Source organism: Microtus oregoni, unplaced genomic scaffold (assembly GCF_018167655.1).
Source record: "Microtus oregoni isolate MIOR12 unplaced genomic scaffold, Mior012 000025F_ref0000491, whole genome shotgun sequence".
Classification (NCBI taxonomy): Eukaryota; Metazoa; Chordata; class Mammalia; order Rodentia; family Cricetidae; genus Microtus; species Microtus oregoni.
The window spans coordinates 23,601,897-23,622,403 of NW_024543084.1; the positions used below are offsets into that span (position 1 = coordinate 23,601,897).

Below are 20,507 nucleotides of genomic sequence, written 5' to 3' on the forward strand. Positions count from 1 at the left end.
AAGGGCACCAAACACAGACACACGGAAAAGATTTGACACAAGTACAGCTTGATCAACCAATTATTTTAATTAGGGTTACTTACAGGAGCATGGTGAAGGGTTACTGACAGGAACATGGAAAATCATAGGTAGGTATTCCACTGAAGAAAGGGTTTCTCCCTTTATCTGCTTTAATATTCAGAGGAGAAGGGAGGTCTTGTGAGATCCTCTTGTCTAAATATCATTAACTGTCTAAAAATACTCAGGTATATGCTGGGCATGATGGCACACACCTTTAATCCCAGCACTAGGGAGGCAGAGGCAGGCAGATCTCTGTGAGTTTGAGGCCAGCCTGGTCTACAGAGTGAGTTCCAGAACAGCGAGAGCTACACAGAGAAATTCTGTCTCAAAAAGTCAAAACAAAAAAATATATTCAGGGAGAGACAAAGGTCTCCGGATCCCTCCCTGTAGTGAATATTAACTGCCTGTATCATCAGGGAAGGTGCCAGGGCTCCCGTGCCCATCCTTCCACATGGATACGAAAGGCAATATTGTGTGGGCCTCCTGCAGGTCATCAAAGGTACTGAAATTTCAAGAAGGACAATGGCACGCTCAAAGGGCAGCATTCCAAAGCATGCCATCCCTTCCTCTGGTATCCCCTTTTCCAGAATGTGCCAAGCCTAGAAAAGGGTGATAAATCTCATCAGTAACTATTGCCTACAGCAAAAAGGAGCTTCTCTTTCCAAAAACTGACTGGAGCAATAGTCTACAAGCATTAAACACAGAACCCGATACAGTCATTTCACAGAAATATACCCATTTAGGCAAACACCAATAGCTTTACCACCAGGGCCTATGACTCTCTAGCCATAGCCTGCGGATGGGTCTTAGAGATGTGAATTGACCCCTGCAGCATTTGGCCACTCTCATTAAGTCATGCCACTACAGTCATAGTGCCTATGACATTTATTTCTATATTGTACAAGGAAGATGCATACCACAGCATCAGCATGAATGAGGAAGTCAGAAGACAACTTGCAGGATTTAATTCTCTTTCCATCACGTGGGTTCTGAGATCTAATTCGAGTTGCCAGTCTTGGCAGCAAGCACCTTCACCATCTGGGCCGTCTCACCAGCCCTAGTAGGCACATCTTGCTTGCCAATTTTAGTAACATACAGGGTTCGGAGCCTGCACCTCCAGGTCCTCTAAAGCTGGCCAGCAAGAAGGACACTTCCAGCTCAGCTTCAGCTTGTTTTCTCCACATTCAGCAACTAAAGCATGTGGTGTCTTCAGGAACAGTATTAACTCTAGTTCTAGGGACAACGAAGAGCATTGGCAACAGCCAGCACTGTCTAGGGACTTCTGGGACATGTCTTGGAGAAGCAGCCCACCGCACACTGCGTCGTCACTGAGGAGTCTATGCTCGGGAAATCTCTGCCCGCGCACACAGCACTTTCACTCGAGCTCCTCAATTGTTCCTGTAATGCTTAATGTCGGCCATTGGCTGCGAAAGATTCCCTCACTCTCCTTATTTTGTATCACATGGGTCTTCCCAAACCATAACATCACAAGAATTCCCCATGTGCCTGCCCTGCGCACATGTATGTGTGCTGCCCTTCTGAACGTCATTCTTTTAGCTCACACAGATGCTTTTCTAACTCTGTGAAACACTCACAGGCTAGCGTTATGTCAGCGGTGAAGTGAAAGATACCTATTTACACAGGGGTCTCAGGATCACTGGAGGATCAAACAAGTGCTAGCTGGACTGGGGAGTCAGGAAGAGTTAAGAGGGCAATAAACAAATATTAAAAAGATCCATGAAGATTCTGTACCAAGTGTTTCCTCAGTGTTGACCTGAGGACACAGCACAGCGGAAAGGGCATGCGTAAAGCCTGGGACACCAGATGGGGTAACTCATGCATGCAACCCCAGGATTTAGAAAGAGAAGGCAGGAGGATCAGGACTTCCAAGATTATCCTCAGCTATATAGTGAATTTGAGGCCAGTCTGGGCTACCTAGAAACTTGCCTCAAGAAAAAAAAAATCAGTACTGGATACAGTGTTGTAGATGGGAGGTGCACCCTACCCTGAACCATCATTCTTCATGAGCCATCTGCACCCTCATCCTGCATGCAGCCTTGGTGGGGAAAGAGCTGGTTCTTGTTCTCTCACTGGTGTAGGAGCCCAGGGGAAGCCCAGACATGCTCACCTGCTGTATTCCTGTGGACTCCCTGGGACTGACAGCCTCTAGGCCCATGTTGTAGCACACTGCTGCCTCTTCAGCGGACGCCCCTAGCTGCTGAGAGGGTCCTGAGCTGAACAAACAGGTTACGCACAAGCATGCTTTTCTGCAGGAGAGCACACAACTTATTCTGGGGAAACAACTCCAGCAAAAGCTTGGACTTTTCAGCTGCGGTGCTTTATCAAATCTTTCTACATTGTGTTTTTTCTCAAGCTGTACAGCCTTCCAAAAAAAGAATATTTACTGATTATCACAACTCCTTTTACTGGGCCACTGTTTAGTCCTCCATACACAGGCTGGGCCACTGCGCTCGGACTCTTCTGTAGTAAAGGTCAGGACGAAGGGGAACATTATCACCACTTCTACTTCTCTCCCTCACTAGTCAAAACTTTATATAGGCTTCATATTTTAGGATCCCAAAGGGACTACTCAGCAGACAGAACTTTTCATTTGTTCCCCTTATGCCATCTCCAGATGTAAAAAACTGGAAGCCGACATTTGTTCCCATCCTCACTCCCACCCTCCTTCCTTAGTTTCCCTGCCAATCTGAAGGCCAATACAGTGGACAGCATCTGCATATCTTTTCCTCAAACAATCCCTCCATCAAAGGGGCGAGTTCATGCTAGTAGACAGCGAAGGCTTACTTGCATGTCTTCTTACCCAATGAAGGGCCGTGCACCTGATGCCTACTTAATTCTGTTCCGTCTGTGTTACTTACAGGAACTGTAATACACTCTTGAACTTGACAGCTGTGGGAGGGAGGGGAAGGTTCATGTGGCAAAGCTCATTTGTCACAGAAGGGGAGCACTCCATACTAGAGGAGTTGCACAGTACAAACAACGCAACTGGTACTGCAACAAGGCACACTGTTCCATGGCATACTGAAAAGATAGCCACTTCATAATCAACTGCAGATGATCCGCCCTGTTCAAGGCCATGTCTCATCACCCACAGCAGAGAAAGGCAACTGCTCCTCTCAAACTCATCTTTGGTTCCATTGAGCTCCACATTTGGGTGCCAAGTATTGTGTGAACATTTTCTGGACACATGTTGAACAAGCAAGGGCACTGAGGATAGAAACAAAGCAATGATTCCATCCAAGTGCAGCCTGGGGAACCACTGAATCTAATTGGGCTTATTGAACACAGGCAACTTACAGGTAGCTACACTACCAACAAAAAATGCCTGTCCCTCTCCAAGCAACCAAAAACTTACCATACTTTTTACATGTATAAGGCCTTGTCCCACCATCAATCATTATACACCTTTGAAAGGAACTGTGAGCTTGAAGGTGTCAGCTGCGCTCTCGCTCACAGAACTGTTTCCAGTAGTCCATTCACAGAATCTATGGGAGCAATGACATCTAAACATCATGCGGTTTCTTTCCCTCCAGTAAGAGTCTTTCATGTTAACAAAGGGACCTGCATCTCCCGAAGGCTCCAGCACGCTGCCAACACTCACGGCATTTTGCATTTTAAGTTCTTTCATGTGTCTGAAGCAAACAGGGATAAAAGACTGACCATATCGTTTCCATTCATAAGGCATTTTCCCCGCAAGAATTAGTTTGTTTCTGTGAAAAGACTTACCACATACTGCACATTTGTAGAAACTATACCTACAATGAATTCCTTAGTACATTTAAAGTCTAAACCATATCATTTATGTGGATAAGGTTTACCACGTGACATCTTCAGTTCTTACATGTGTTTTAAGTGGCTAAGGATAAACATTTTAACACACTGTTCACATCACAGTGTTTTTCACCAGTATGAGTTATCTGATGTATTTGGAGGAAACAGCGATAAAGGAATTAGATACGGCTGACATTCATAGGGGTTTTCCACAGCGTGAATAGATTTATGTCTCTGAAAGGAACTGTGACGGCTGAAGGCTTTCCCACATTGCTTGCATTCATAAGGTTTTTCTCCTGTGTGTGTTCTTTCATGTAATCGAAGGTAACTGTACCGTATAAAGGCTTTATCACATTGTTTACATTCATAGGGTTTCTCTCCACTATGAATTCTTCCGTGCAACCGAAGGGAAGAGTGATGTCTAAAGGCTTTTCCGCATTCTTTACATTTATAAGGTTTCTCTCCGGTGTGAGTTATTTCATGTAATCGAAGGGAAGTGTGACGAGTAAAGGCTTTCCCACACTGTGGACACTCATAGGGCTTTTCTCCCGTGTGAGTTCTTTCGTGCAGTCGAAGGGAAGAATGATGTCTAAAGGCTGTACCACATTGTTTACATTCATAGGGCTTTTCACCAGTGTGGGTTCTTTCATGCATTTGAAGTAAAGAGGGGTAGAGGAATGACTTGCCACAGTCTTTACATTTATATGGTCTCTCACTAGTGTGAGTTCTTTCGTGCATCTGAAGTAAAGATGGGTAAATGAAGAGCCTACTACATTGTTTACATTCATAGAATGTTTCTCCACCATGAATAATTTTATGTCTATGATAGGAAGTTTGACATCTGAAGGCTTTCCCACACTGCTTACACTCATAGGGTTTCTCTCCAGTATGAGTCCTTTCATGTAATCGAAGGTAACTGTGACATGTAAAGGCTTTCCCACACTGCTGGCACTCATAGGGCTTCTCACCAGTATGGATTCTTTCGTGTAATTGAAGGGCACTGTGACATCTAAAGGCTTTCGCACACTGGTTACATTTATAGGGTCTTTCTCCTGTGTGAATTCTCTCATGCCTCTGAAGTGAAGTGGAGGAACTCAGAGCTTTCCCACACTGGTTACATTTATAGGGTCTTTCTCCTGTGTGAATTCTCTCATGCCTTTGAAGGGAACTGGAAGAACTCAGAGCTTTCCCACACTGGTTACACTCATAGCATTTCCTTACAATGTGAGTTCCTCCGTGTGTGTAAAGTGGGCTAGGAAAAACTGAAGGCTTTCCACATTCCTTGTAGTCACAGAAGTTTTCTCCACTCTGAGTTTGGTGATACATTCCAAATGTACTTGTAAAACCAAGGGATTTTAAACATACCTCACATTCACAAGGTCCATTCACAGCGTGAGCACCCACATACGTTTGAATATTTGTGAGAGAACTGGAATCGTAGGGCTTGCTTGCATAGTCCTCATGCTCATATGGAGTGTATTCAGAGTGAGATGTGATGTGTCTGTTAAAGGATGAATGACACATGAAAAGCTCTTCACAGACATGGCAGTCAATAGGAAGCAGGACCCTCAAATCGAGGTCTGGTACAAGGATTTAGGTTTTTGACACCCTGCCCACCCTCTTTACTCTCTAATCTACAACTTCTATGAAACATGACATGCAGCCAGGCTTTGGATGTGCATGTCTTCAATCCCTCAGGAGGCAGTGGGTCTCTGAGAGCTAGAGGCCAGGCTGATTAACATGATGAGGTCCAGGCCAGCCAGAGTTACACAGTGATACCTGTCTCAAAAACAAGATGCTGGGTGGTGGTGGTGCACACCTTTAATCCCAGTACTCAGAAGGTGGAGGCAGATAGATTTCTGTGAGTTTGAGACCAGCCTGGTCTACAGAGACAATTCCAGGACAGCCAGGACTACACAGAGAGACTCTGTCTTAAAAATACAAAGCAAAACAAAAAGACAACCAAATTAGTTTCTACTGACTGCTTATTATTAAGGTCCAGGTCAACACTGTTTCCACTGTACCCTTTCTGCCGGATGGAATGCTGGTGTGAACCTGAACAACTGGTGGCTCCCGACAGCAGGCCCCCCGCAGAGCTATCTCAAACAGTGACAGTCACTGGCACTGCATCCAAGGGGTTACGCTGCAAAGACTGAGTAGCATTCTCACACTGAAGTATTTTTGATGAGAAGTTTCTAATGATGGATAAATTAAAAGTGATTTTTCTTTGTGATTTAATTAAATTTATAAGGCATGTTAAAATTTCTATAAGACATTTGATTCCACTTATACATGCAAATTACCTTTCATATCTTCCAAAATTTTTGCAATCTTCAATATTCTGTTCTTCCCATATATAGCCTAAAATACAGCACCAAAAATTTATGATAAATTATTAGAAATTAATGAAAACAAAGCTGTAGGTGGTGGCAAATGCTTTTAACCTAGGCACTCAGAAGGCAGAGGCGGGTGGTCTCTGTGAGTTCAAGGCCAAACTCATCTACATGGTGAAACCCTACTTTGAAAAAAAAAAGTCAGAAATTTCTGAAAACCAGAAGATGGAAATAAAGCTCCCTGGTTAAGAATACTTACCTTTCTTGCAAGAACACAACTTTGGTTCCCATTTCCCACACTGAGCAGCACACAACCCCTCCTGCAACTCCAGCTCCAGAGGAATCCCAAGTCTCTTCCTCCAGGGGCTCCTGCACTTACACACGCACACCCCTCAAGGCCCTCACACATGTATTCTTCATCATCATCATCAGATTTGGGGCTCCTGCACTTACACACGCACACCCCTCAAAGCCCTCACACATGTATTCATCATCATCATCAGATTTGGGGCTCCTGCACTTACACACGCACACCCCTCAAGGCCCTCACACATGTATTCTTCATCATCATCATCCGATTTTCAAGACAGGATTTCTCAGTAGCTATGGAGCCAGTCCCGGAACTCACTCTAGACCAGGCTAGCCTTAAACTCACAAAGATCCTCCTACCTCTGCCTCCCAGGTGCTGGGATTAAAGGTGTGTGCCACCACAGCCTGGCAACAATTTTTTTTAAGATGATAAAAGAAGCATTGGTGATATGGCTCAGGGGTTAAAAGTGCTTACTGTGTCAGGCAGTGGTGTTGCACGTCTTTAATCCCAGCACTTGGGAGGCAGAGGCAGGCGGATCTCTGTGAGTTCAACGCCAGCCTGGTCTACAAGAGCTAGTTCCAGGACAGGCTCCAAAGCTACAGAGAAATCCTGTCTCAAAAAAACCAAAAAAAAAAAAAAAAAAAAAGACACCTCGGGAACTGGCTCAGCCCCTCCATCAGGCTTTAGCTTCTTGAGCCATCTAACCCATCTAACCTACTACTATTCTGTCACTTACTCACCAAATTCTTCCCTTTCTATACCCAAATCACACAAGACCATTTCTAAGAGGGAAACACTTGCTCTCTAACTTAGCTAAGGAAAAGAAGCACAAGCCTCACCTACGGCGGCGAGGTTCCTGCAGGTCTCCAGCATCACATCTCTGTACAGACTCTTCTGGGAAGGATCCAGCAAAGCCCACTCTTCCTGGGTGAAGTGCACAGCCACGTCCTCAAAGCTCACCAGGTCCTAAAACATCCCACACATATGTATAAAAGAACTGATGGCGTGGGGGTGAGCGGATGAGAGATGGTTCAATGGTTAAAAGCACTGACTGCTCTTCCAGAATACCCGAATTCAATTCCCTGCACCCACATGGCAGCTCCCAACTGTCTGTAACTTTAGGATATGATACAATCATAAAGATAAACATGCAGGCAAAACACCATATACAGAAAATAAAAATTAATTTTTTAATAAAACAGCTGACAGGACTGTGAATGTGTACTCAACTGATAACAGAGGAGCTCTAATGCAAACCCTGAACAGCTGTGAACAGCAATATTCAAGTAAAAACCCTCCTCTCGTTGAGTGGCCTGGGAATTAGAGTGCAGGCCAGCCTAACCCAATGCTCACTCATAGAAAGTCCCACCACTCAGAACAGAGCTGTCTGTCTTTAGACATCTATGTGTGCAGAGTTTAAGGTTTGCTGGGTGGACAGAACAGGATAATGGGGAGAGCTCATGAACACAAAAATGAGAATAAACCACTCAGCACAATGAGTTATAGGAATACTGTGGCAATTCAGAACCATTTTCCTTACAAACTCAGACAATGAACACGGGTGTGACGAGCTTCCTTGGTGAGCACCAGTCACAAATGCTGTCAGCACTTAAATGGGGAAATGAGCCCATCCTATGTGCTAACAGAAAAAGAAATCATTAAGACTCCAGAGTACAGGTTACTCCAGTCCAAATGTTAGGGGAGAGAACAGTCTCTCATGCCTGGGTGGAGATCTAACACTCCAGCTCAGCCGATTCCATCACTCTGACAAAGGGAGGCCCCTAGGAAGGCAGGCTTGCTATGCTAAAGAGACAGCTGCAGTCATTCGTTCTTCAGTGAGTTACTTTCTTTCCCTTTCCAGAATCCCTGGCCCACCACAATCACATAGGGTTAAGTCTGCCCGGCTTTTCTCAGAAAAGCATATTTTCCCTCCTTTCTCTTTTGTGTTGGTTGGTCGGTTGGTCAGTCGGTCAGTCACTTGGCTTTTCGAGACAGGCTTTCTCTGTGTAATAGTCCTTCTCTGTTTAATAGTCTTGGTTACATTGGAACTCATTTTGTAGACCAGGCTACATCAAACTCACTGAGATCCACCTGTCTCTGCCTCCCAGGTGCTGGGATTAAAGGTGTGCGTCACCACAGCCTGGCTCTATCTCTTTTCTAAGCATACTTTAACTCTTTGTCCTCCACCCCAATATTTTGTGTTCCCTCAACTCCTTCTCTAAAGCCCGCCCCCCGCCACCATACTGCTTGTTGGCTATGCATCTCCCTCCATGCCTCCATGGCTTCCCCCTTTGCCTCCAGGAAGCTTACCTGCCCTGCAGTTACTCCTTTAAACACTGATAAAATTGGCCTTGTGCTTCTGTGAGTGCATTCTGAAATTCTTTTATTAATGAGACAAAGAACTCCCAAAGGGGATCCCAATTTCCCCTGTATCACAAATTAAATCAACTAATATAAATACTAGATGATCAATATTTAAAGATCTCAACTTTTCGCATGAAAGCGAACACCTTTAATACCAGTACTCAAGAGGAAAAGGTTGGCGGATCTCTGTGAGCTGAAGTCCAGCCTAGTCGGTTGGTGGATCTCTGTGAGCTGAAGTCCAGCCTAGTCCACATAGGGAGTTCCAGGCCTCCCTCAAAATAAAGATATAGGGACTGAAGAGATGGCTCAGTGTTTAAGAGTGCTTGTTGATTTTGCAGAAGATCCAGGTTCGATTCCCAGGACCCACATGGCAGCTCACACCCATCTGTGACCCCAGTTCCAAAGATCCAATACCTCTTCTTATTTACCTCTGCAGGCAGGAAACACACATGTTGTGAACATATATACATGTAGGAAAAACACTCATACACACACATAAAAATACTAAAGTAAATAAATATAAAGAAAAAAACAAAAATAAGTTGTTGAGGAATATTATTTTCAGGTGAGTGACTTTTGTTTACACTACATTTGTTTAACTCTGTGAAGGTGTGTGGAGGCCCAAAAACATGAGCCTATTTCCAGCTTGTCTGAAGGTCAGAGTTCAGCTTGTTCAACGTTGTTGACAAGCGTGGCTACCCACCCTGACCTCAGGTGTGGTTACTTGGTCTTTTTGACATTAGGATGATGGCCCATATAGGTAGATCCACTCCACCCTGACCAATGGTCAGAAATTCAAGCATACTTTTGCTCCTTCTTTTGAAATAGGAGGTTTGACCTAGGGAGTGGCTGCCTTCAGGATACTTGGTCTCGGGTGGGTTCACAACAGAATGCTAATGACTTGATGGTTCAAAGTATGAAGCAAACAACTGCTCTAGTTGTCCTTTCGCTTCTTCACCATTGTACTGCATATAAAAGCGTATGGAAAATTAAACGCAGGCAGTCTTCCCTGGAACTCCCTCCCCGTACTATCCTGTTTTCTGTTTCGTCATTTTCACTTGAGTCTTCGTACCCTTTACTAGTCTAACCCTCATGCCCTGGTAAGTTGTATACTTGTCAAAGCATGGTCCTCAAAGCTGCGTTACTGTGCCGGTCTAAAACACCAGATGGTCCTAATAAGGAAATGAACGGCCAATAGCAAGGCAGGAGCAAGGACAGGCAGGGCTAGCAGGCAGAGACTATAAATAAGAGAAACATGAGCAGAAGAGAACTAGGAACACAAGAACAAGGAGAGGAGAACATCTCGGGCCAGACACCCAGCAGGCTCAGAGTAAGACGGAAAGGTATACAGAAATAGAGAAAGATAAGAAAAGTTCACAAGAAACAAGCCAAGGTGAGGCAATCATAACTAAGAGTAAGCCTCTGTGTGTGATTTATTTGGGAGCTGAGTGGCAGGCCCCCCAAAAAGCCAAAAGAGTAAAACACCCACAACAATAAATAACTGGGCGATGGTGGTGGCACACACCTTTAATCCCAGCATTTGGGAAGCAGTGGCAGGTGAATCTCTGTGAGTTTGAGGCCAGCCTGGTCTACAAATTAAGTTCCAGGACAGGCTCTTTTTAGAATAAAAAGAATAAATCTCAAAGTAATTTAATAATTTAATTACACTCTTCAGGTCTTGCCTCCAAGATGACCAAAAAAGAAAGATTCACCATAGTAAAAAAGGGGCCAGCTAAGCCCAGGGAGTACCCAAGGACAAGGGCAGTAAGAAGTTCATCGTTCCAAACACAGTAGAGGCCTCTGCCATCAGTATCATCGACGCTTATGCGTATGCTACACCTATGCCAAGCTGCACTACTGTATGAGGAGTGCCACTCAAAGTAAGGTGGTCAAGAATTGATCATGGAGGCTGGAAGAAACAAACACTCACCATGACTTAGATCCACTGGTGTTGCCCTCTGATCACTAAGAAAGTCCACGTAAAGAGCTGGCTTCATGAAGACAGATTAAAAAAAAAAATCACATGGGGAACAATAAAATAAAATGGAAATTATACTTTATAGAGTAAATAAAATTACATGGAGCATGGCGGCACAAGTCTTTGATCTCAGGAATCTGCAGGCAAAGGCAAGTGGATCGCTTTGAGTTTGAAGCCATCGGAGTGTAACATATTGAGTTCTAAGTCAATCAGAGCTGCAGAGTAAGACCCTTTCTCAGAACAAGTATGTGCGGGGAGGGGGTAATTACATTCATTTATTTAGGGGGTGAATGTGGAGTTCAGAGAAAGGCTTACAAGACTGGGTTTTCTTCTCCCATGTGCGGGTCAGAGGATGAACACAGGCTTAGCCCCAGGATCCTTACCCACTGAGGAATCTCATTAGCCCTGAGCGGAACGTTTCAATTTTAATTAAGTAATGCTAGAGCATGATAGAATTAAGAGAAGGATGGTCTATCTTTTTAGGAAAAACTCAATGTAGCAGAAGTAGTCCATAAATCTCACAGGCTTTTTTGTAGTCAACCAAACTTATATTTCTAATCTGACAAGGACTAACAGCTGTTTAGTAAATGTCAGAGTCTTGCCTAATGGATATAGGAACAATAGTATATGTCTTACCTAAAATAGTTCAAGAACATACAAACTATAAAATTGACACAAAAGGCAAATTTTAAAACATATCCTCTCTTAGGAACTGAGGTCTTCAAAAGCACACACATATCAAGGCATGTTGAAAAGACACTTTCAGAAAACATCTGAAAAGGCTCTCATCTTGAGCCCCAATTTCTCTCAAAGCTGGATCAGCAGAAAATATGCGTGACACAGAAGGACAAAGACTGGCTGCGTTAAAAGATGGTCCCTAATTCGGCCGTCCACAAATCTGTTCACATGTGCCTTTTCCAGTCTTGCTTCTTAACTCTTGACACTCAGAGAAATCTGTGAAAAACAGCAACTGAATACAAAGTGCACTCGGAGGCAGACTGCCAACACACAGGCAATAGTTCTGGTAACAAAAACTTTGGTAACACTAAACAAATGGCAAACTGAGGCCTCAACAAAGGGACAGCAAACCCTGGAGAACACAGAAACTGACTTCCAGGGATATTTATTGCAACAATCATAGTGACAAGGTCTCACTCACTATGTAGCAGTAGTTGGACTGAAACTAACTATATAGATCATGCTGGCCTCAATCTTATGGTATCTACCTACCTTTGCCTCTCCGGTGCTAGGACAAAAATTGTGCCGCCATGACTAGTCTCAAAAGCTCGGGCCGTGTGTGTGTGTGTGTGTGTGTGTGTGTGTGCGCGCGCGCGCATGTTTTTTGAGGATTTTATTTTTAGCCAACAGTGATACAATGAGATGATGTCATAACATTTTTAAAGATTTTATTTTTTTTAAGATTTATTCATTATATAGACAATATTCCTCCTGGCTATACACCTCCATGCCAGAAGAGGGCACCAGATCTCATTACAGATGGTTGCAAGCTGCCATGTGGTTGCTGGGAACTGAACTGAGAACCTTAGGAAGAGCAGCCAGTTCTCTTAACCTCTGAGCCATCTCTCAAGCCCCAAGATTTTATTTTTATATTTATTCATGTGTATGTTTAAGTGTCTCTATGTATGTATCACATGTGTTCCAGACCATGAAGGTCAGAACGACTCAGATCCTTCAGTGCTAGAGTTACTAAAAGCTGAACCACCAACCAGCTGGTGGCGACCTGGTCACACACATGGGCCTGGGGGGGGGGGCACCATAATCACACAGAAAGGACAAATGCTGCAATCCCATGATCAAACGTTTCTAATTTAGATGAAATAAAATTTTTAGAAATGAAAAAGATATCAAGAGACACACAAAGAGAGATAACAGTTTCAGTGGGCATGGATTATCAAAAAAAACCTGAAACTTAAAACAGTGATAGAAAGTGGTGGTGCGCATCTTTAATTTCAGCACACAGGAAGCAGAGGCAGGTGGAGCTCTGAGTTCAAGGATAGCCTGATCTACATATTGAAATCCTGTCTTTAAATAATTTAAAACTATGACATCAATATTATCCTACACAGACAGTAAGTTGAAAAAAACAAAACCAACTATAAACAGATGGAAATTTTCTTTTTTCTTTCTTTCTTTCTTTCTTTTTTTTTTGAGACAGGGTTTCTATATACCTTTGGAGTCTGTCCTGGAACTCGCTCTGTGGACCAGGCTGGCCTCACACTCATAGAGATCCGCCTGCATCTACCTCCTGAAAGTTAGGATTAAAGGTGTGTGCCGCCACCGCCGCCACCCAGCTTAAACTGTATTTCTAAGGTAGCACACAGCCAGGTATGGTAGCACACATCTGTGATCTCACAAATGGGTTCCAGAGTGCAGGTGGTATTAATGCCGTGACCTCCCGGCCAGTCCAGGACAGAAGCGATGAGAGCTAGAGCGGTGGCTCAGCATTTAAGAGCATGTATCGTTTGCTTTTAAATTGATTTTATTGAGTTATGCATTGTTCTCTGCTCCTCTCCCATTCTCTCCCATGGTCCCCACGCTCCCAATTTATTCAGGAGATCTTGTCTTTTTCTGCTTCCCAAAGAGCAGCAGAGTTGATCCCAGTGCCCACCCCAGGGAGTTCATAGCAACATATAACCCCAGTTCCAGGGCACCTGACACCCCTCTGACCTCCTTAGACACATACACACAAATAAACAATAACAAAAAATATTTTAATTGAAGCTGAGTAAACGTTGAGTACTAAACCATATGCTTGAATGCACAAAGCCTGAACTCAACCCCTGGCACCCAAAAAGGAAAAAAAAATTCTAAATTTAATGTATTACACTATCAACAAGAGAAGTAGAAAATATGATTATGTCAATAATTGGAAAAATACATGGCAAGAGGAGTGGAGAGATGGCTCAGAAGAGCATTTGTTGCTCTTGCAGAGAACCCACTTGGCACCTTATGACCAACAATAACTCTAATTTCATGGGGTCTAACATGCCCTCTGGCCATAGGTACCAAGTACACACACTTACATGCAGGCAAAACACTCATATACATGAAATAAATCTTTTAAAAAGAAACTAGTCCTTGGGCTGGAGAGATGGCTCAGAGGTTAAGAGCATTGCCTGCTCTTCCAAAGGTCCTGAGTTCAATTCCCAGCAACCACATGGTGGCTCACAACCATCTGTAATGAGGTCTGGTGCCCTCTTCTGGCCTGCAGGCATACATGTAGACAAAATATTGTATACATAATAAATAAATATTAAAAAAAAAAAAGAAAAAGAAACTAGTCCTTTTTAAAGTGCATTCGAGGCCAGCCTGGTCTACAAGAGCTACTTTCCGGACAGGCTCCAAAGCTACAGTGAAACCCTGTCTTGAAAAACCAAAATAAATAAATAAATAAATAAATAAAATGGGATGAGGGCCAGGAATGGTGGAGCACACCTTTAATCCCAATACCTGGGGAGGCAGGGGCAGACAGAGCTCTAAGAATTTGAAGTCAGCCTGTCTACACAGTAAGTTTCAGGCTACCCAAAGCTACGTAGTAAAACCTTGCCTCATTGCCTCAAAGAAAGTAAGAGCATTAAAAATATATATACTGTTTTGTTTTTTAAGACAGGGCTTCTGTGTGTGATCCTGGCTGTCCTGAAACCCTCCCTGTAGACCAGGCTGACCTCTAACTCAGAGATCCGTTTGCCTCTGCCTCCTGTGCAGAATTAAAGCTGTGCACCACCACCAGCTATCTAAGGATGGGTTTCTTTTAAAAAGTAAAAAAAAAAATATATACACACAGGCCTGCACACATGCAAGGGATGAAGGGTGCATTGACAAGGAAAAAAGAAACTGTCTTTCTTCACAATAAATTCCAAGAATCAACAAAAACTCATGAAACTATATGACTAAAACCAGTAACTATAAGAAAACATGAGCTGTTTAATGTTAAACACAATGTCTGCCAGTGTCCTTTCCAGTGTCCTGTGTAACAGCAGGGAACTGACGAACAGTGAAATCACACCCGCTACGGCAGCACAGATGAAAGGAGACACAGTTATACATGAATTCAATATTCCTTTAGACAAGAACTATGTTTTTAAAAAAAAAGATTTTTAATTTTCTTTAAACAATCAAAAAAGTTTTAAGGGCAAAGAGGAAGTCTAAGTTTTAGATACATACCAAAAGAGGCAGTACACCTCTCTGACTGAGAGAAAACTTACTTTATTTTTAGATTTATTATTTTATGCACATTAGTGTTCTGTCTGTATATATGTATGTATACCGTGTGGATGCCTGGTGCCTGTGGATCCAGAGAAGGCCTGGATCCCGAGACTAATTACAGAAGATTGTAAGCTGCCATGTGGGTGCTGGGAATTGAACCTGTGTCCTCTGTAAGAGCAACAAGTGCTCTTAACTGCTAAGGCAACTCTCCAGCCCCTCGGAGGCCAGCAGAGGACATTGGATGTTCTGGGACTGGAGTTACAGGCAGTAGTGAGCCACTTGAGGTAGGTCCTTTATAAGTGCAAAATGACTTTTTTTCTTTTGGTTTTCAGAGACAGGGTTTCTCTGTCTCTCTGTGTGGCTTAGAAGCCTGTCCTGGAACTTTGCAGACCAAGCTGGCCTCTAACTCAGAGATCCACCTGCCTCAGCCTCCTGAGTGCTGGGATTAAAGGCGGGAGCCACCACTGCCCAGAGAACAATACTGTCTTAAGCATTGAGCCATCACCACAGGCCATCCACTCATCTCTTTGAGAGAGGGTGTAACTACAGAGCCCTGGCTAACCTGGAATTCCCTAGCTGTGTAAGCCAAGCTATCCTCAATCTGCCTGCCTCTTCCTTCCAAATCCTGGGATTAACAGGTGACCAACCCATCCAGCAAGGACTACAGGTATTTAATCCAAAAATAGCAATATACTCCATGCTTAAGAAACAGGAAGCTTCAGTACTAAAATGTCAGGTTTCCTCAATCCACACTATAAATTCAATAATGGCAATAAAAATCCTAACTTACTTAAAACTAATAAACTAATTCTGAATTTTATAGGGGGAGGGGGGAAAACTCAAAATGGTACATACAATTTCGGTGGAACAGCACACAGACCTACAGTTACACTACCAATTAAGTTAAGACTATATGCTGGGTGGTCGTGGCACATGCCTTTAAGCCCAGCACTCGGGAGACTGAGGCATGTGAATCTCTGTGAGTTCAACGCCAGCCTGGTCTACAAGAGCTAGTTTCAGGAGAGGCTCCAAAGCTACAGAGAAACCTGTCTCGAAAAACCAAAGGGGGGGGGGGGGGGAGAAAGAAAGAAATCCCGGGGAGCGGGGGAAATCACAAAAAGTATAACCTTTTCTTTTTACCAAGGGAAACTCAACGAGATGGAGAGTGGTAAAATGTATTGGCAGAACCAATGCGTTTACACACAAAGAAATTAACCAGACAAACTTTTAATAATGGGGCAGTCGAGAGCATTAGCTATTCTTCCAGAGATCTAGGTTCAATTCCCAGTACAACTGTCTGCGACTACAGTTCCAGGAGATCCGACACCCTCAGATATACATACCGGCAAAACACCAATGCACATAAAATAAAAGCAATTTTTAAAAAAGATTAACGTTTCACAATATTAACTCAAGTTGAATGCTTAACCTAAATGTTAAACGCAAAATTCAGAACGTCTATAAAATAACAGGAACTAGACGACCTAGAGTTTCACAGCTTTCTGATGAGACACCCAAAGTAGGACCAAGCCGCCAGCACCACACATTACAGCGAGGGCCTCCGGTGCAGGGCGGGGCTCCCGCTGCGATGCTCTGCGCAGGCGCGGCCCGCGGGCCGAGGATACCGGGCCCGGCGCCACAAAACACAAGACAGCGCTGCCGGCCCCGCCCGAGCCCCGGGGAGGATGCAGCACAGCCGGCTGGGACGGCCGCCCTCGCTCACCATGGCGCGGCTTCCCGAGTCGCCCGAGGCTCCTCACAGCTCCCGGCGGGGCTCGCGACACCACACAGCGTACCCTCGGCCGCGGCGCCAAGCCCACAGTATGGCGGCCGATAGGAGCCCGCCTCTCGCTGCCCGTCGGCGCTCCTGATTAGACGGGGCGCTTCCAGGCCCTGATTGGCTAGCAAGGCCTGAGTGACACCAGCTCCCAAAGGCCGAGGCATAGGACTCAAATGACAGCCATAGCCCCGCCCTCCTATGCCAGGCTTCCAAGCCTGAGCTGACCTGGCCGAGGTCAGGGGAGAGTTGCTTTAAAGCAGACCTTCCTCCTCCCTGGTAAAGCTGTTCTCATAGCATGTCTAATAATTCCTCCTGGGCACCAAGTCGCCATTCTGCACACTCTACTACACACCGAGTGTTCGTTGCAGTAACCCTGCTGCCTCACAACTAGAAAGACCACACACACACACACACACACACACACACACACACACACACACACGAGAAATAGGACCTGAGATTCTCCAGGGAGCAGGAACAGTAGGTTAACATAAGTATTCATTTTCTCTATTTTCATAGCACATGTGTTCTTCCAAACTAATCTAGTTAAGATCTGTGCTCCTTTTATCCCGCCCCCACCAATCCCATCCATGCCTTTACAAAAATTCCAATTTAAACAAAACAACAAAACAAGAAATTGAAGTCATGGACCAAGGAAATGTCTTAGTAGGTTAAGCCTGAACATGGAAGGAGAAAACCAACTCCGGGGAAGCTGTCCTCTGACCTCCAAGAGTATGGCCTACATATACACATATACACATAGTCACCAAATAATTACAAATTTTATTTATTGGTTTTGTTTTTATTTTTTGTTTTGTTGGTATGTTCCAGACAGGGTTTCTTTGTGTAACAACCCTGGCTGTAATGGAACTCACTTTGTAGACCAGGCTAGACTCGAACTCAGAGATCTGCCTGCCTCTATGTCCCGTATGTGCCACCACCCCCCTGCTTATTTATTGGTTTTTCCAGACAGGGTTTCTTTGTGTAGCTGTCCTGGAGCTCGCTCTGTAGACCTGGCTGGCTTTGAACTACAAGATCTGCCTGCCTCTGTCTTCCAAGTGCTGGGATTAAAGGTGTGCACCCGTTCTTTTTCTAAAGAAGAGAAAAAAGCCAGGCGGTGTTGGCCTGTGCCTTTAATCCCAGCACTCGAGATGCAGAGACAGTCTAATCTCCGAGTTAGAGGCCAGCTTGTTCTACAGAGTGAGCTCCGGGACAGCCAGGGTTACACAGAGAAACCCTGTCTGGGGGGGGGGGGGAGGAGGAGGAGGAAGAGAAGAAGAAGAAGAGGAAGAAGAAGAAGAAGAAGAAGAAGAAGAAGAAGAAGAAGAAGAAGAAGAAGAGATAAAAAAAAATTTTCTTTTTCTTTTTCTTTGGTTTTTCGAGACAGGGTTTCTCTGTAGCTTTGGAACCTATCCTGGAACTAGCTCTTGTAGACCAGGCTGGCCTTGAAGTGACAGAGATTCGTCCTTCAGTCTGCCTCCCGAGTGCTGGGCTTAAAGGCACAGAAACACAGAGACACAGACACACAGACACACAGACAATCTCTCACCTCCAAGTGGGTCTTTGGAGATGAGGGTGGTCGCCAATCCTGAACAAGCCCCCAGATGAAAGGACCCCTGGAGTGGGGAGACTCTCACTCAAGTCTCAGGATAACACGACCCCCTGGGAATTCACGAGAGACCGTCCTTGCTACAATCACACGAGGTTTATTGACAGGACAGGGACTAGTGCACTGAGGCGGAAACTCATTTCCCATGCAGGGATAGAGTTCGACCCTGAGTAGCTGGGAGAAGGGGTATGTAAGGGAAGAAACCATAACCCAATAACCCAAATGGGATAGGGAGGGCATCACTGGAAAATTCCAAAAAGTACTAGTGATCATTGGAAAATTCCGAAAATACCAGTGATAATCACAAGGGGGTAACTAACTCCCTGTTTCTCAAGATTATAATCTAACTTTGTGGTCAGCTAGAGTCACTGAACCAGCTAGCCTAGATTTTTGGTTCTTCTCTCGCTGCTAGATTTTTGGCTCTACTCTTTCTGCTAGAGGGGTCTGAATTTTTCTGGATCTTTCATTATGATTTTGCTAAATAAATTTTCTGTGCCTTTGAGTTGAACTTCTCCTTCTTCTATACCTATTATTCTAAGATTTGGCCTTTTCATGGTGTCCCATATTTCATGGATATTTTGGGTTAAGCTTTTGTTAGATTTAATGTTTTCTTTAACTGATGAGTCTATTTCCTCTATTGTATCTTCAGCCCTTGAGATTCTCTCTTCCATCTCTTGTATTCTGATGTTCATGCTTGTGTTTGTGGTTCCTGATCTTTTTCTCATGATTTCTGTTTCTATAATTCCTTCGGCTTGTGTTTTCTTTATTGTTTCTATTTCAGTTTTCAAGTCCTGGATAGTTTCTTTTATATGTTGGATTTCTTTTTCTTTGTTTTCTTTAAGTGATTTGCTGATTTCTTCCAATTTTTTGTTTGTTTTTTCTCCATTTCTTTAAGGGAATTTCTCATTTCATCCTTAAGAATTTCAAACATTCTCTTGCGGTTATTTTTTAGATCATTTTTTTCTGGTTCATCCATATTTGGTTGTTCAGGTCTTGCTGTTGTAGGGTCTTTAGGTTTTACTGGTATTGTGTTGCTCTTTGTGGTGTAGCGTGTGATCTTACCTTTTCTACTCATCTTTTCCTCTAATAGGTGTGGTTGGGGCTGTCTGAGATTCTGTTGAATAATCTTCTAGGTGCCTGTGAATCCAAAGCTCAGATGGCTGTTCCTCGTGGTACAGTCTAGTTACCCAGTTGGTTATTCCTGTTTCTGGAGATAGCTCAGTGCTCCTGTGCTTTGCTCTGCTCCCTTGGAGTTTGCTGTCTGAGGCCTACTTTGGCCTAGGCTGCTGGCTTCGATCTGTTTCTGTAAATCCTGGTCTGGATCTCCTCCTCCAGAAGTCCCTGGCTTGGAGTTGGACCTGTTCTGGTGGAGATCGCTGACTCTGGATCTGGTCACTGATTCAGTCCTGATCCGCCAGTGTTCTGGGACTTGGTTAGTTTCCAGGGCTGGATTTGCTCCTGGCTTCTGCTCCTGGTAGAGCTTGTTTCCTCAGGCCCTCTCTGTCCTAGGAGTCTTGCTTAGTGCCACTCCTGTGGAATTTGTTGCCCAAGGTGGATTTCCTTTACTCAGGGTGATTTTGGCCTAGGTTACTGCCTTTGACCTGTATCTGTAAATCCTAGTCTGGATTCCCTCCTGCAGAAGTCCCTGGGTTGGAATTGGACCTGGAAAGGTTTCTGGTTCCGCTGTACTGCCTCGGAGGTCCCAGGCTCAGGTGTGCCCAAACCCACAGAGGACGTGCTTACTTCCTCAGAAGTCCCAGACTCATGCTGGGACCCGCAGGTGTTCCAGGTCCCGCCTATTCCCTTTGATGTCCCAAACCAATGCCCAAACCCACAGAGGACCTGGCTCAGGCCTACTGTCTCTGAGGTCCCAGACTCGTGCCTGGCCCTGCCAAGATCTCTGGTTCCTGCCTATTCCCTCAGAGGACCCAGGTTCACTCATGCCCAGACTGGCAGAGGTCCTGGCTCAGGCCTAGTTCCTAGGAGGTCCTAGACTCTCACCCAGACCCACCAGGGTGTTGAAGTAGGTCTACTCCCTTGAAAGTCCTGGATTC

General features: G+C 44.5%; 1 protein-coding gene across 7 annotated transcripts; it reads right to left on the reverse strand.

The window, feature by feature from the left end:
• Positions 1 to 52: 52 nt before the first annotated feature.
• LOC121462781 (zinc finger protein 709-like) lies at positions 53 to 16,897 on the reverse strand. 7 transcript variants are annotated; one of them, XR_005976368.1, is made up of 6 exons: positions 16,788 to 16,897; positions 7,335 to 7,461; positions 6,156 to 6,213; positions 5,218 to 5,353; positions 2,189 to 2,327; positions 53 to 659 (listed from the first exon to the last, which is right to left on the reverse strand). XR_005976368.1 is itself a non-coding variant. In XM_041674681.1 (5 exons), the coding sequence occupies exons 1-5, from the start codon at positions 16,788 to 16,790 to the stop codon at positions 2,259 to 2,261; spliced, it is 393 nt and encodes a 130-aa protein (XP_041530615.1). In that variant the 5' UTR covers positions 16,791 to 16,897; the 3' UTR covers positions 53 to 2,258. The 7 variants fall into 7 exon arrangements, 4 of the variants coding, with proteins under 4 accessions (XP_041530615.1, XP_041530617.1, XP_041530616.1 ...); XR_005976366.1 differs by having other exon boundaries at positions 53 to 2,327; positions 3,437 to 5,353; XM_041674681.1 differs by having other exon boundaries at positions 53 to 2,327.
• Positions 16,898 to 20,507: the final 3,610 nt, after the last annotated feature.